Source organism: Filicampus tigris, chromosome 8 (assembly GCF_054856515.1).
Source record: "Filicampus tigris isolate MCC_2025a chromosome 8, RoL_Ftig_1.0, whole genome shotgun sequence".
In the NCBI taxonomy this organism is placed as follows: Eukaryota; Metazoa; Chordata; class Actinopteri; order Syngnathiformes; family Syngnathidae; genus Filicampus; species Filicampus tigris.
In genome coordinates, this window is record NC_141224.1 from 26357107 (window position 1) to 26370550 (window position 13444).

A 13444-nucleotide genomic window follows, 5' to 3' on the forward strand; every position below is an offset into this window, starting at 1 on the left:
TTGCATCAGGTTTAACGTATTGAACCTGGCCACTTTGGTTCCGCCTCTTGCAACATTCGCTCTAGCTGGAGTTTCTATGTTGAAGTAGTTACATATCGCCGACATTATATCTCCTGGCATCGGCACGTTATTTGTAAGTACTCGCAGATACCGATAACAGTGTTTTTAGGTGGTGTCGGGATACTTTCCAAGACCAGTATCGGTATCGGAACAACACTAGTAAAAACCTTTAACAGTAAAAAAAAAAAAAAATACTTCTACTACAACTGTTTCATAAAAAAAGTCAAGAGCGTCAAACCAAAAAAAGCAGCAATGTAACGAAAACACAAATATAACAATTTCAAGTTGACAACTATAATACCTATCATTGTGCAATATTTTAAAAATAAAGTCAGAAAGTGCAAATACAGTAGACAATGCAATGTAAAAACCTTTAACACTATTAAAAAATAAAATACTTCTACTACAACTATTGTTTATTTTTTTTGTCTGAAAAGCCTCGGCCAGAGTACGTTGTCTCTGTGGGGGTGTTCTGGCTTGGGGATTTCCCCCCTGATCCTCCTCCCTCAACTTCGCTTGTAGCTCGTTGCTCCATGTAGGGTGAGCTTTTTTTCATATGTTTGTGTAAATTCGTGGTGTTACCACAGTAGCGGAGCACTTTATTACACAAATCACAATTGGCACTGTCCTTTTCTGTTGTTGTAAAAAAAAGTCCACATCGCGCTCTACTTCTTATTTGACTCTGTATTGCTTTAGGTTCCTGCCGCTCTCTCACTCTCCCGTCGCCCTCTCTGCCAGGGAAGGGCTAAAAGTGTGCCTGAGTCACTCACTCAGGCAGAGACACAGAGAGTAGAGGGAGGCGCTGGGCGAGAGAGAGGGAGGGGAGAAGCCGCGCTTTGAGTGAAGTATCGATTCAGGACAATAGTATCGATCCGATCCAAGTACTTGCTTAGTATCGATTATATCGATATTTGGATCGATCCACCCACCCCTACCTTAAATCACTACAGAGTCTTTCGAGGTGGGCATTTTAGTACAAATGTCATTTTTACATTCAAACCTATTATATAAGTGCCAATGTTAAGCTCACCCAAGTGTCCCTTTAAATACTCTGTTAATGTTTACCAATTCGAAAAAGCGTTCACTGCGAGATGGATATTTCATTGTTTAATACAACATTTTAAATGTGTTCAATTCCCTGTCCCACGCACTTAAAGCATATGTTTATTGAACAATTTTTCAGATTTGGATAATGTTAATTTTTTTAAAAATTATTATTACAATTTTTGGCAAAATACATCTTTGTTATAAAATTCTAACAAAAAGTTCAGGGAGCACCCAGGCTCGTCAGCATGTCTTAAAAATGTAAATGAAAACAGTTTTCGACAGTTAATTAAGTCCTCCAAAATTTCAATAATGACAAATGTTAAACTTTCACATAGTACCTTTGTTTTGATTTCAACAGTTTTAAATTGATTTATTATCAGCAATTAGATTGTTAAAAAAGGCTGATGCCGATGTTTGCCAAAATGCAGAATATCGGAACGGATAATCTGCTCGGCCGATATTTGTCCTATCCTCAATCTAGAGGAGTCAAAAAATACAACTGGTTCATGAAGCAAATTTTAAGACTCATTTTCCCATCATACTAGAATAACTGAAAATATATTGTGGTATATCTTTATTGTTATGTAAAATGGCCTATGTCGTGATAAAATATTTTTTCCATATCACCCAGCACTGGATGGATGGGTAGATAGAACATACAACCTGCTGAAGGACAACTGCAACCAGAAATAGAACCACAAAACCTGGCTCTGCGTAAAAAAAAAAATCCCAGAGATTATTTTCTTCTCTGACACTGTCTTTCAAAAGAAAAGCATGTGCTTTTTCCAAACAAATTTCTCTTTAAATACATCTGGACTTAATAGGATCATACAATAATTTTAACATAAAACATTAGCAAAAACAGCAACAACATTGGTGATCCAGGCTTTCTTTGCGAAGAAAACAGTATCATCTGTACAGGAATCATTTACCTGTTTGAGTTACTTTAGCTTGGATGTAGACACCAATTGAATGTATGTATCTTCTGCAGGGATGCCTCCAATCACCTCATTTTGTTTACTATGTTAAGTGTTTTGAACATGAGTCATTCACCTTTACTGTACCTATTTAATGAGTGTTTTTTTTCCTTTCCAGGTTTCATCCATACATGTGGAGGCACTTTAAAGGGGAGGAATGGGTCAATAGAAAGCCCTGGGTTTCCATATGGTTATCCCAATGGAGCAAACTGTACCTGGGTGATCGTCGCAGGAGAGGGCAACAGGATTCATATAGTTTTTCAATCTTTTGCTATCGAAGAAGAATATGACTTTTTGTCTTTGTATGATGGGCACCCACAAACGGCAAACTTCAGAACAAGGTAAGAGAGACATTGCCATGCTTCTAGTGATCGTGAAGTTGTGCTGATTGCAGCAATAGACAGTGATGTAAAGCAGGAAGCAAGATTTCTTCTTTATCATAAATGCACAACTTGGATAGTCCGATTGACATCATCAGTTCTTTTATGCAAATGTTTTTTTTTTTTTTAAATCTTGATCTTAAGCAGCCTTGATTTCATGTCACAATGTCATGTAGGATATGAAAAGTGTAATTGTATTCCCCTACACTTACAGAAAAAAATACACAAAGATTACAGGTATATTTAATACTTTGTACAATTGATCATTACTGAATTAAAGAATTACAATTTTAATGTCTTTTTAGACTTGAATTAAAGAATTACAATTTTAATGTCATTTTAGACTAGCGGTGGTCGAAACACCAATGTGGCCATGTGGCCAATCACATCAGAGGATTTCAGATCATATTATCTGAAAACTGGAGTTGTGCTGATGTGATCACATGATTGGAATTTAGGGCAGATCATATAATTGTCATCTTATCACTATTGGTGGGTGAAATATCATGTTTTTTCCCCTTATTTTTAAGGGTCACAAAGTAATGAAATAATTTCAGGTACAAAGACATTGCTAAATAGAACAGTAATATTTTAGTTACATATTTCACAACATAACATTTTGTGTTTGTGTGGTGGCGTGAAAAGATGAAAGGCAGAAACCACATCCACCTAAGAGCTGGGATACCAAAAATATTGCTTGTCGTTTATTCAAGCTGCAATTTTTTAAGTTGTACAGCTGCATCTCTGCCTGGTTTGGGGCCTGCAAAGGTCTCAAACTAGGAGTCTGCAGAGACTGGTGATGACAGAGGAGTAAATTATCGGGACCATGCTCTCCTCCATTCAAGACATTGGACAGAAGTGTTGCCTACCCAGAGCCCAGCACATCTCCTTGGAGCCTACCCACCCCCACCACCTGTTTTCCATGCAGACATCTAGCAGGAGGTTCCACAGTCAGCAGGATTTGCAGATTCAGGGGCAGTTTCTTCCCCTTGGCCATTGATAATAATAAACTAAGATTAACAATGCAATGTAACAGCCACCAACCATCACCATGAGATCCACACTGGACTACACGTTTATCATTAGAATCAGAATCACTTCTGTACTAGCCTTATACCTACGAAGTATATAAAAAGTTACCATGTTGGTTGGGACACTTCAAATGAAAAAATGATGAATGACTATGATGAATAATAATTTCGGAGATGTCTTCAGGCTTCGATTTTTATGAAATGTTAGTAGGGTTTTCGAAGAAATTATCATGTGGGTCAAGTTCCAGCAGCTATTGTAATCAGAGCAAATTCATACTTTAAACTTAATTCAAAATGGCCGACTTCCTGTTTGGTTTAGCATATGGCTCCAATAGACGTTTTTGTAGGACTTGAACTGATACCTATACCACCAATTTTTTGTAGATCTCGAAGAAACGTACAACTGGGGCTGGATTTTTACAAATGTCTAAGGGGCGCTAACGAGCCATTTTTTAGAAATTACATAAAAAAAAAAAAAAAATATTGGTGATTTCGCCAGGCCTGATGTATGTTCAAAGTTTCGTGAGATTTCGAGCATGTTCAAACCCTCAAAAGTCGTTTTTTTGGGCGATCTGCATGTTGCCATTGCAACAGCTCTTCACGAAAAAATCACAAATTTTGTATTTTAATATTAGGAAGTCCTAAATACTGTTCCGAGAAAAGATGAGGTGGACACTTAACCTGCTAGGATAAAAACATAAAAGAAAAAAAACATGTATTTCCTTCAGCCACTAGATGGCGCTACACTACAATGAAAAATAAGTTCATAGATGTCTTCAGCCTTTGGCTATCATCAAAGATGAAAAATTTCGAGAAGTTTGGATGATCTGAGTCAAGTTGAAACTGTATTTATTGTCACGTTGAATAATCAGACTTTGCGGCACCGTCAAGGCCACGCCCTTCGCCGAAAAGTCACAGTATTCGGCGTAGAGCAAGATCAACGTCTTGAGGCTTTTCTGACAAATTTTCAGTCGGATTTGTTCAACGGGCTCTGTGCAGTAAATAGAAATTTTAAAAATGACAATTTTTGTCGCCACTAGGTGGCACTATATGTATAATGGAATATTATCATATAGATGTCTTCAGGTCGCAGGTGCAGGGGAAGTTTGGCATTTTTTTGAGCATGTGAGTTATTCAGGTTTTTCTCCTGTATGGCGAAGGAAAAAAATTACGCCAAATTTGATGCCCCACCCCCGTTATATAGTTTATCCAAAACTCAAAAACATTTTCCCATTAGTTGCCCCAGGACTTAAGATGATATATCCGAAGTTTGAAGTAGATAGGAATAATCCTCTGGGACATGGGTGCAAAAGTATGGACCCTATAAACGTGCAAAAATTGTCCAAAATTGGACATTGAAAAATTCATAGCTCACTTCCTGTACACTTTTAAGTATGGCTGTAATGAACTTTTTTGTACGTCTCGGGTGCTACACGTGCCTGACAATTTTCGTAGGCCTAGGTCAAACGGGCTGGAATTCTATTTTATTTTCCTACTCTAGGTGGCGTTACAGAGCCATTTCGCTTGCGCTGTTTACAGTGATTTTAAAATATCAAATTCTTCGCCAGGCCCGATGAGACTGCAAAGTTTGATGAGTTTTCGTGCATGTTTAGGGGTTCAAAAATGTCACCATTTGGTCAGAAAAAAAAATAACTTGAGCTGCAAGCAGCTATAACGGGCCCTCGCAGTCCTGGCAACGTTGGGGTATCGGCACATCGGAACTGAATAATCGAAATTATCATTTGAATCAAGTTACAGCAGCTTTTGTAGTCAAGGTGAGTCCAAACTTTAAATTAAATTCAAAATGGCGGACTTCCTCTTATGCATATGCATATGGCTCCAAGAGGCTTATTTGTAGGTCGCTTCCTGTTTCATGTCATGTCATGTCATCTTCCAAACCGCTTATCCGAAACAGGGTCGCGGGGAGTTGCTGGAGCCTATCCCAGCCGTCAATGGGCGAAGGCAGACTACACCCCGAACTGGTCGCCAGCCAGTCGCAGGGCACACATAGACACTGTCACTGAGCGGGAATCGATCCCACGCTGCCCGCACACAACTCGGGCGTGTGTACCACTACACTATCAGCGGACGCTTCCTGTTTCATATACTACCAAATTTTCATAGATGTAGGTGAAGCGTACAAACTTTTTAAAAATATTCTAGGGGGCGGTAGCGAGCCATCTTTTAAAGATTGCACAATTTAATAATTAAATTATTGATTAATTTACCAGGCCTTCTATGTGTGTAAAGTTTCATGAGTTTTCGTGCATGTTTACATTCTCAAAATCAGTATTGTGTTAAACTGCGTGTTTTAACATCATAAAGGCGTAAACACTCTTCCGAGCAAATATGAGGGAGATCTGGCTAACCTGCCAGGGAAAAAACATGAAAGAATAAAACATGTACTACATTTAGCCAGTAGGTGACGCTCCCACGACGATGAAAAGTTAGTTTGTAGATGTCTTCAGGTGAAGACTCTCATCAAATGTGTGACATTTGGACACGATATTATCATGTGGATCACATTACAGCTGCTTTTAAAGTCAAAAGTCAATGTGATGCCGAATTGTAAAGTAAATTCAAAATGCCGGACTTCCTGTTAGGTTTAGCACATAGCTCCAAGAGACTTTTTTGTAGGTGTTGACCTGTACCACCAAATTTTCGTAGCTATAGGTGAAACGTACAACCGGGGCTGATTTAAAAAAAAAAAATCTAGGGGGCGCTAGCGAGCCAATTTTTTAAACATTTGCGAAGTAAAAGAAAAAAAAAGATGATTTCACCAGGCCTGATGTGTATACAAAGTTTCGTGAGATTTCATCCATGTTTAGACCGTCGAAATTGGCGTAGTTTTATTTGTGAACTGCCCGTTGCCATAGCGACAGCTTTGAATGAAAAATCACAAATATCGTATTTTAACATCAGGAAGGTCTACAGAGTCTTCCGAGCAATTCTGGGATTGAAATGGTTAACTGGCGAGGAGAAAAAAAATCAAACAATAAAACATGTACTTCCTTTCGCCAGTAGGTAGTGCTACCACTAGGATGAAAAATACGTTCGGCGATGTCTTCAGTTTTTTAGAAGAAATTATCATGTGGGTCAAGTTCAAGCAGCTATTGTAATCAGGGCAAATTCATACCTTAAACGTAATACAAAATGGCCGACTTCCTGTTTGGTTTAGCATATGGCTCTGTAACAAAAATGGATGTCAGGTCGGAAGAGCACATGGGCTAGACCGCCAAGCCTCCCCCGCCAGACCTGGAATACACATCCAGATGCCCGCACCCAGCCTTTGGAGAGACAGAGAAGGACGCCAACGTCTGGTCTTTCCAACCCCGAATGGCCCCACCCCCCAACCCAATGGCATGGACATGCGAGCTCAAAGGGCCATAACTGGAGACAAGGCCAACATCAGGACACTAGACCCCCTGTGTCTTCATTCAATTGGCCTGTCTTTGGCGAAGCCAGCCGAGACATCACACCCCCAGGACGAGCTGCCCAAGCATCACCACCCACCTGGAATACGCATCTCAATGACCGAACTGCACATTGGTAGAGCACGTGCCACCCCCAGTGGCGAGTGTGAAGATGAACTGAACCACGTCGTCCACTGAAAACTAATTAAAATTATGTTTTCATTTGCGTCCAATGTGTTCGTGTTGACCTCCCTCTTTTTTTTGTTACTTTGAGTCGCCCGCCTAACAACCACGGCACACGTGGGGACCCGAAGGTCTGTGGTCACCACGGTTCTAGCCTCACCAGCTAGCCAGCACAGCGTGGCCGCACCCCAACAAGGTGTGACACCCTCTCTCAACGAGGATCACAGCGAGGAAAAAGCCAACGTTCCCGCACGACCAGTGTCTGGGCGCCTGAAAGGGGTAGCCCACCAGGTCTGAACTACGCCACGTGCTGAGCCGCAGAACCCCATGGCCTTTGCGACCAATTTTCCTTGGTTGAACTTTGTTTTTCGCTTTTCAATTTTGGACTCAACTTTTCTTCTTCTTCTTCTGGCTCCCCTGTGACGTCACTCTCCACGGCAACGTCTCCTCCCTTTTCCAGTGACGCCAACCAAAACCCGTAAGTGCAGCTTACAATCCCTTACGGGCCACACGATTGGTGCATAATTAATTTTGGGAATCAAGTAGAGCTTGGCATAAGTCAGCTAACTTTAGCCGGGTACGCTAGCTCACTGCTCATTACACGTACACGCACACACGCACACACGCACAACGCACACACGCACGCACACTCATATCGTCCAGTCTCCAATGCCCCCTTTCGTCACAAACCTTCAATATTCGTTTCCTTCATTTATTTAGACTTGTCTTAGTATAGGATTTCTTTGATGTGTTTCTATTCCTGCTTCTGAATATTGTAGTGTGTCATTTAGATTTCCATAGCTGTAGAAAATAAATCATTGTCATTTACAGAAACCTAGTGTGAATTGTGTGTTTGAGTCAAAGTTCCAATCATTGATCTGGTAAACCGGACTTCCAAATCTTTATTGTAGCGCCTTCATATATTAAGACTGAATTACGAGGTCTTTTTCGTCTGTTTTGTCCAAAGAATCAACCCAAAACGGGCGTGGTGCCCCCTGGCGGCAAGCGTGAGTTAGTGCAGGCATTAACCCAATCGCCGCCCATTTATTAAATTAATATGTAATACCAAACATACGCTACAGAGTGGGGCCCTGTATGAGGCTAGATAAAATTTTATTTGATGAAAACACACACAAATCCACTAGCCTGGGAGGTTTCCACGCAGCATATGGTTCATCTGAGTTCACGTAGCCTGTTGTTCATCTGAGTCCCCGAGACACGTGTAGTGACACCTTACTTGAAGGGAAACACGTGTTTCAAGTCGCCATCTTGGATGTATCACTAGAGTTAGAATAGAGTGAGCAAAGCACTGTTTGAGAGCGCAGTGATTTAGATTTAAGTACGTACGTTATGAGAGAGTAGATTGTTGTGTGCACGTGCCATTTCAGTTTGACTGGAATTAAGTTGTGTCGACAGTGTGACGTTGCCGCGCTGAAAAGTGGCAATTAACAATCGCATATAGTACATGCATGTTTGCCGGCGCTAGAGTGGAAGACTCGCGCCCTGTATAGTTCTAGGAATTAGAAACTTCTCGTGCTCACTCGCCTGGCCTAGCTAACCACGCGGGTAGCCGTCGATCAGCGGCAAGAGAAGCACTCCTTCGCGCTTGGTACAAACACCCAATTAAATTCTGTGGCTATGCTCCACTGGTCCATAGGGACCATGGAGTTCGTCCATCCAGTCTACGTGTCACCTATCGAGTCAGTTCCACTGCTCATTGGTCAGGACTTGCTCTTCCGTTTTAAACACCTCATTGACTACAATAATCTTAAAATCTGGGACCAAGTGTAACAGGCCGACACGGCCACCTGATCTCAGCCAAACCCAGTGTTGCGCTGTCAGCCAAGTACAGCCATCTAACACCGAAATGGGTAACGTTGATGTGTCGCCGGGGCCAGTGAACCCTAAGCTGAAAGACCCCGAACCGCCTCACAAAAGTCACCTGCAAAATTACGACACATTTCTGTGCCATTTTGACCCACCACGACATAATGAAAGGTACGTCCCCCCATGTCTGTGGGGGTGTCAGACTGCAAGGTACCCTTGTAGAAGATGCTGTTCTTGCCTTGTGGGCCGACAAGTCGGCCGTCACTTCATCTTTTGTCGAGGACTTACGCGCTAACAAGTCTGACTTCCTCTTTGCGCCCAAGTCGTACCGTTTTCCGCTGAACACGGAGCCCCCATCTGCAGTCACTGCAATGGGCGTGTGCGCCTTGAACTTCCAGTGGGGGCAGCGCTTGCTGACCCACTATTTCATGGTAGTGCCTGATGCACCCCACACCATCTTCGTTGGTGCGGACTTACTCGTCCGTCTCGCGGTCCAGGTAGACACCATTAATAATGTCTTGTGGTCTACCACCACATCTGAACCTTGGGCTTGTGTACCCAGTCTTTCGAACATGAAGTCCGGGCAAACCATCCCGGACGCTTGTTAAGTTCTCAACGAGGATGAAGTAATTACCCAGCCGCAACCATCAACATTCCCATCCGCTTGGCTGCGCGAGCAAACCAGTCTATGGCTAGTAGCTCCGCGTTCTTTCAGCCCTCACCTGAGTTTGCTGACCTGATGCTGTCTTTGGAAGCCACCCCCATCGTGGATACTTCCATCACCACGCTCATCTTGGCCCACAATCTCAGACCACACAACATCCATATACCAAAAGCAACCAGGCTGGGCCTGCTCATCTGCTCAGACTTTCACGATTTCACCCTCACAGTTCCTGTGGTGGGCCACATTCTGCCCAACTCATTTCCAACTGATTGCGTGGACGGCAGACAACTCACTCGGCCGTCTCGAATCATCGCTGTCAACCCGATAGGTCCTAAAAGCGATGAAGACATTGTCAGGGTAGACCTGGCTGTAGATCAACAGCTAGTGGTCCACACGCTCAGCACGCTGCCACTAGCGCCATCCAACTCCGTGCCCACGGAGCCCGAGCCACTTCAGCCGGCGACTCCCTCAGATGAGTGCCCCCAACCGTATCCGGAATTTGAGGCACACATCCAAGAGATCTTGCTTAGCGCTGATGCGCTACAATCCGATCTGGATCGCCAACGCTTGCGTGCCGTACTCATGAAATATACTTCCTCTTTCGCTAAGGACTCCCTGGATTGTGGTCTGACGGACCTGGACGCGGTCCGCTTTCCTACACAGCCCGGAGCTCCGCCGACATTTGTACGAAAGTACAAAATCCCCATAGCCTCCGACGAACCGATGCAGGAGACTATCGATGCCATGCTGGAGAAGGGCATAATCCGCCCTGGAGAAGGGCATAATCCGCAACAGCACATACTCGGCTCCACTGTGGCCGGTCTTGAAACCAAGCGGCAAATGGAGACCAACAATCGACTACTGCAAGTTGAACCAATGGGTTCCTCTTTCACAATGGCCCATGACGCAAAGTGAACAAGAACTTCTGAAAGTGCGAAACGCGAAATTTTTCACCACCAGTGACGTGGCATCGGGTTTCTGGACGATCCCAGTTGACCCCAAAGATCAACATAAGTTAGCGTTCACATTCGCGAACAAACAATACACTTTCACTAGGTGCCCATTTGGCTACGCCAACTCAAATGCCAAATTCAACATCTTCCTCAATAAGGCATGCCCTGATGCCGCCGCCATGGGGCAACCTCATCTATGTCGACGACATAATGATGAGGAGTCCCTCTTTGGAGGATCACCTGGCGGAAGTCGACCACGTGCTTGGACAGCTGTCTGCAGCTGGCGCCAAACTGTCCCTCTTGAAAAGACAGTGGTGCCACACAAAGGTCAACTATGTGGGGCTCTTGGTTGGCCCAAATGGGATTGAACAATAATCCAGTCGCATTCAAGGCCTTCTTGTGATCAAAGCCCCCACCGATGTGTCAAAACTTCATAGCTTCCTTGGCGTGTGCAACTACTCCCACCAGTTCATTGAGCACTTTGCTGACATAGCACCTCTTATTAACCTTCTCTAAAAGGACACACCTTTCATCTTGGGCGTCGACCAAGAAAAAGCCATGAACACGCTGAAACAGAAGTTATGCTCAGCCCCCTGCCTTGTATACCCTGACAGCGACAAATAATTCTTCCTGGAAGTAGGCTTCTCGGACTATTGTTTGAGCGCAGGCTTATACCAAAAACACGACCAAGACAAACGCGTCGTTGCGTACGCCAGCAAAACGCTCAACGGTCCAGAGTTAAAATACTCAGACTGCGAAAAAGCCTTGCTGTCCACGGTCTGGGCAGTCAAACACTTTTCATACTATATTTGTTGTCAAAAGGTCATCATTGATACAAACCATCATCCGGTCACCTTTCTCAACAACTAACGCATTAGGGACGGAGTCGTGACAAATGCGCGCATCACCGGATGGCTTATGGCGCTACAAAGCTATGATGTTCGGGTCTGCTACGCGAAAAACTCCAAGATACCGTTAGGTTCTGATCTAGCGATCTGCCAAAACTGTTTGTCAATCGATGCAACACCGCCGACGAACATCGACGCCGCACCAGTGCCCGAGTTCACGCGCCACCGTTACTTTGACGAGCATGTCTGCCAAGATATCAATCAATCAATCACATTTTATTTATATAGCACTTTTCATACATAAAAATGCAACTCAAAGTGCTTTAAAACATTCAAAGCAAAACATAGAATTATCTTCAATCAAAAGAAAAGATAAATTATTTAAAAGTTGTTGAAAGCCAAACTAAAAAGGTGTGTCTTGAGCTTCCTCTTAAAAATATCAACAGTCTCTGCAGACCTGACGTCCTCTGGCAGGCTATTCCAAAGGTGAGGACCAAAACGGCTGAATGCAGCCTCGCCATGCATTTTGGTCCTCACCCTTGGAATAAATAAAAGGCCGGCGCCAGAGGACCTCAGGATCCGCGAGGGCTGGTATGATAAAAGCAAATCAGATAAATAAGATGGCCCAAGACCATTAACACATTTATAAACTAATAAAAGTACTTTAAAATCGATCCTGAAACACACAGGGAGCCAATGCAGCAATTTCAAAACTGGCGTAATGTGCTCCCGCCCTCGGGTTCTCGTCAGCACCCGAGCGGCTGAATTCTGCAGTAGTTGCAGTGGTGAAATGCTCTTTTTCGGGAGGCCAGAGAGCAGGGCATTACAGTAATCTAAACGACAGGAAATAAAGGCATGCATCAGCACTGTTAGCCTGAGAGAGAAACGGGCGGACTCTGGCGATATTCTTAAGGTGATAAAAACCAATCTTGGTTACATTTTTAATATGAGGAATAAAACTGAGCTCAGAGTCAAAAATGACGCCAAGGTTCTTCACACAGTGTGAGGGATTAAAAATGTGTAGTTTTGGTAAAAGCTTCTCTCTCTGACCTTCGGGACCGAAGAAGAAGAAGAAGAATTTCTACGTAAACAAAAGGGTCCTTGCAGCTTTCGCTCCTCGGGCCCTAATAATAATAATAAGAAGAATTTCTACGAAAACAATAGGGTCCTTGCAGCTTTCGCTGCTCGGCCCTAATAAGAATTTCTACGAAAACAATAGGGTCCTTGCAGCTTTCGCTGCTCGGGCCCTAATAATAATAATAATAATAATAAAAATAATAATAATAATAATGATAATTCTACAAAAACAATAGGGACCTCGCAGCAGTCGCTGCTTGGGCCCTAATAATAATAATTTCTACAAAAACAATAGGGACCTCGCAGCGGTCGCTACTTGAGCCCTAATAATAACTAGAGCTGCAAGCAGCTATAAAGGGCCCTCGCAGCCCTGGCAACGTTGGGGTACCGGCACGTCAGGATGCTCGCACATCGGAATCGAATAATCAAAATCATCACGTGAATTTACAGTTACAGCAGCTTTTGTAGTCAAGGTGAGTCCAAACTTTAAACTAAATTCAAAATGGCGGACTTCCTCTTAGGTTTAGCAAATGGCTCCAAGAGGCTTATTTGTAGGTCGCTTCCTGTTTCATATACTACCAAATTTTCGTAGATGTAGGTGAAGCGTACAAACGGGGCCACTTTTTAAAAATATTCTAAGTGGCGGTAGCGAGCCATCTTTGAAAGATTTCACGATTGAATAATTAATAATTTATTAATTTACCAGGCCTTCTATGTGTGCAAAGTTTCATTAGTTTTTGTGCATGTTTACATTCTCAAAATCAGCATTGTGTTACTGGCAAACTGGGCGTTTTAACATCATGAAGGCGTAAACACTCTTCCGAGCAAATATGAGGGAGATCTGGCTAACTTGCCAGGAGAAAAACATGAATAAAACATGTACTTCATTTAGCCAGTAGATGGCGCTCCCACTACAATGAAAAGTTAATTCGTAGATGTCTTCAGGTAAGTCCGCTGATAGTGTAGTGGTACACACGCCTGAGT

At 43.1% G+C, this 13444-nt stretch overlaps 1 protein-coding gene across 11 annotated transcripts in view; it reads left to right on the forward strand.

Annotated features, from left to right (window-relative positions):
- The window catches only part of LOC147144176 (CUB and sushi domain-containing protein 3-like), a 708031-nt gene that overhangs the window by 75237 nt on the left and 619350 nt on the right, over positions 1–13444 (forward strand). For all 11 annotated transcript variants that reach the window (XR_015087713.1, XR_015087712.1, XR_015087709.1 and 8 more), the window contains exon 2: positions 2203–2425. Coding sequence is in view for 6 of the 11 variants with exons in the window: in XM_086037008.1 (XP_085893134.1) it covers positions 2203–2425 (223 nt within the window). In the remaining 5 variants the exon portion in view is untranslated. The remainder of the gene's footprint in view (positions 1–2202; positions 2426–13444) is intronic.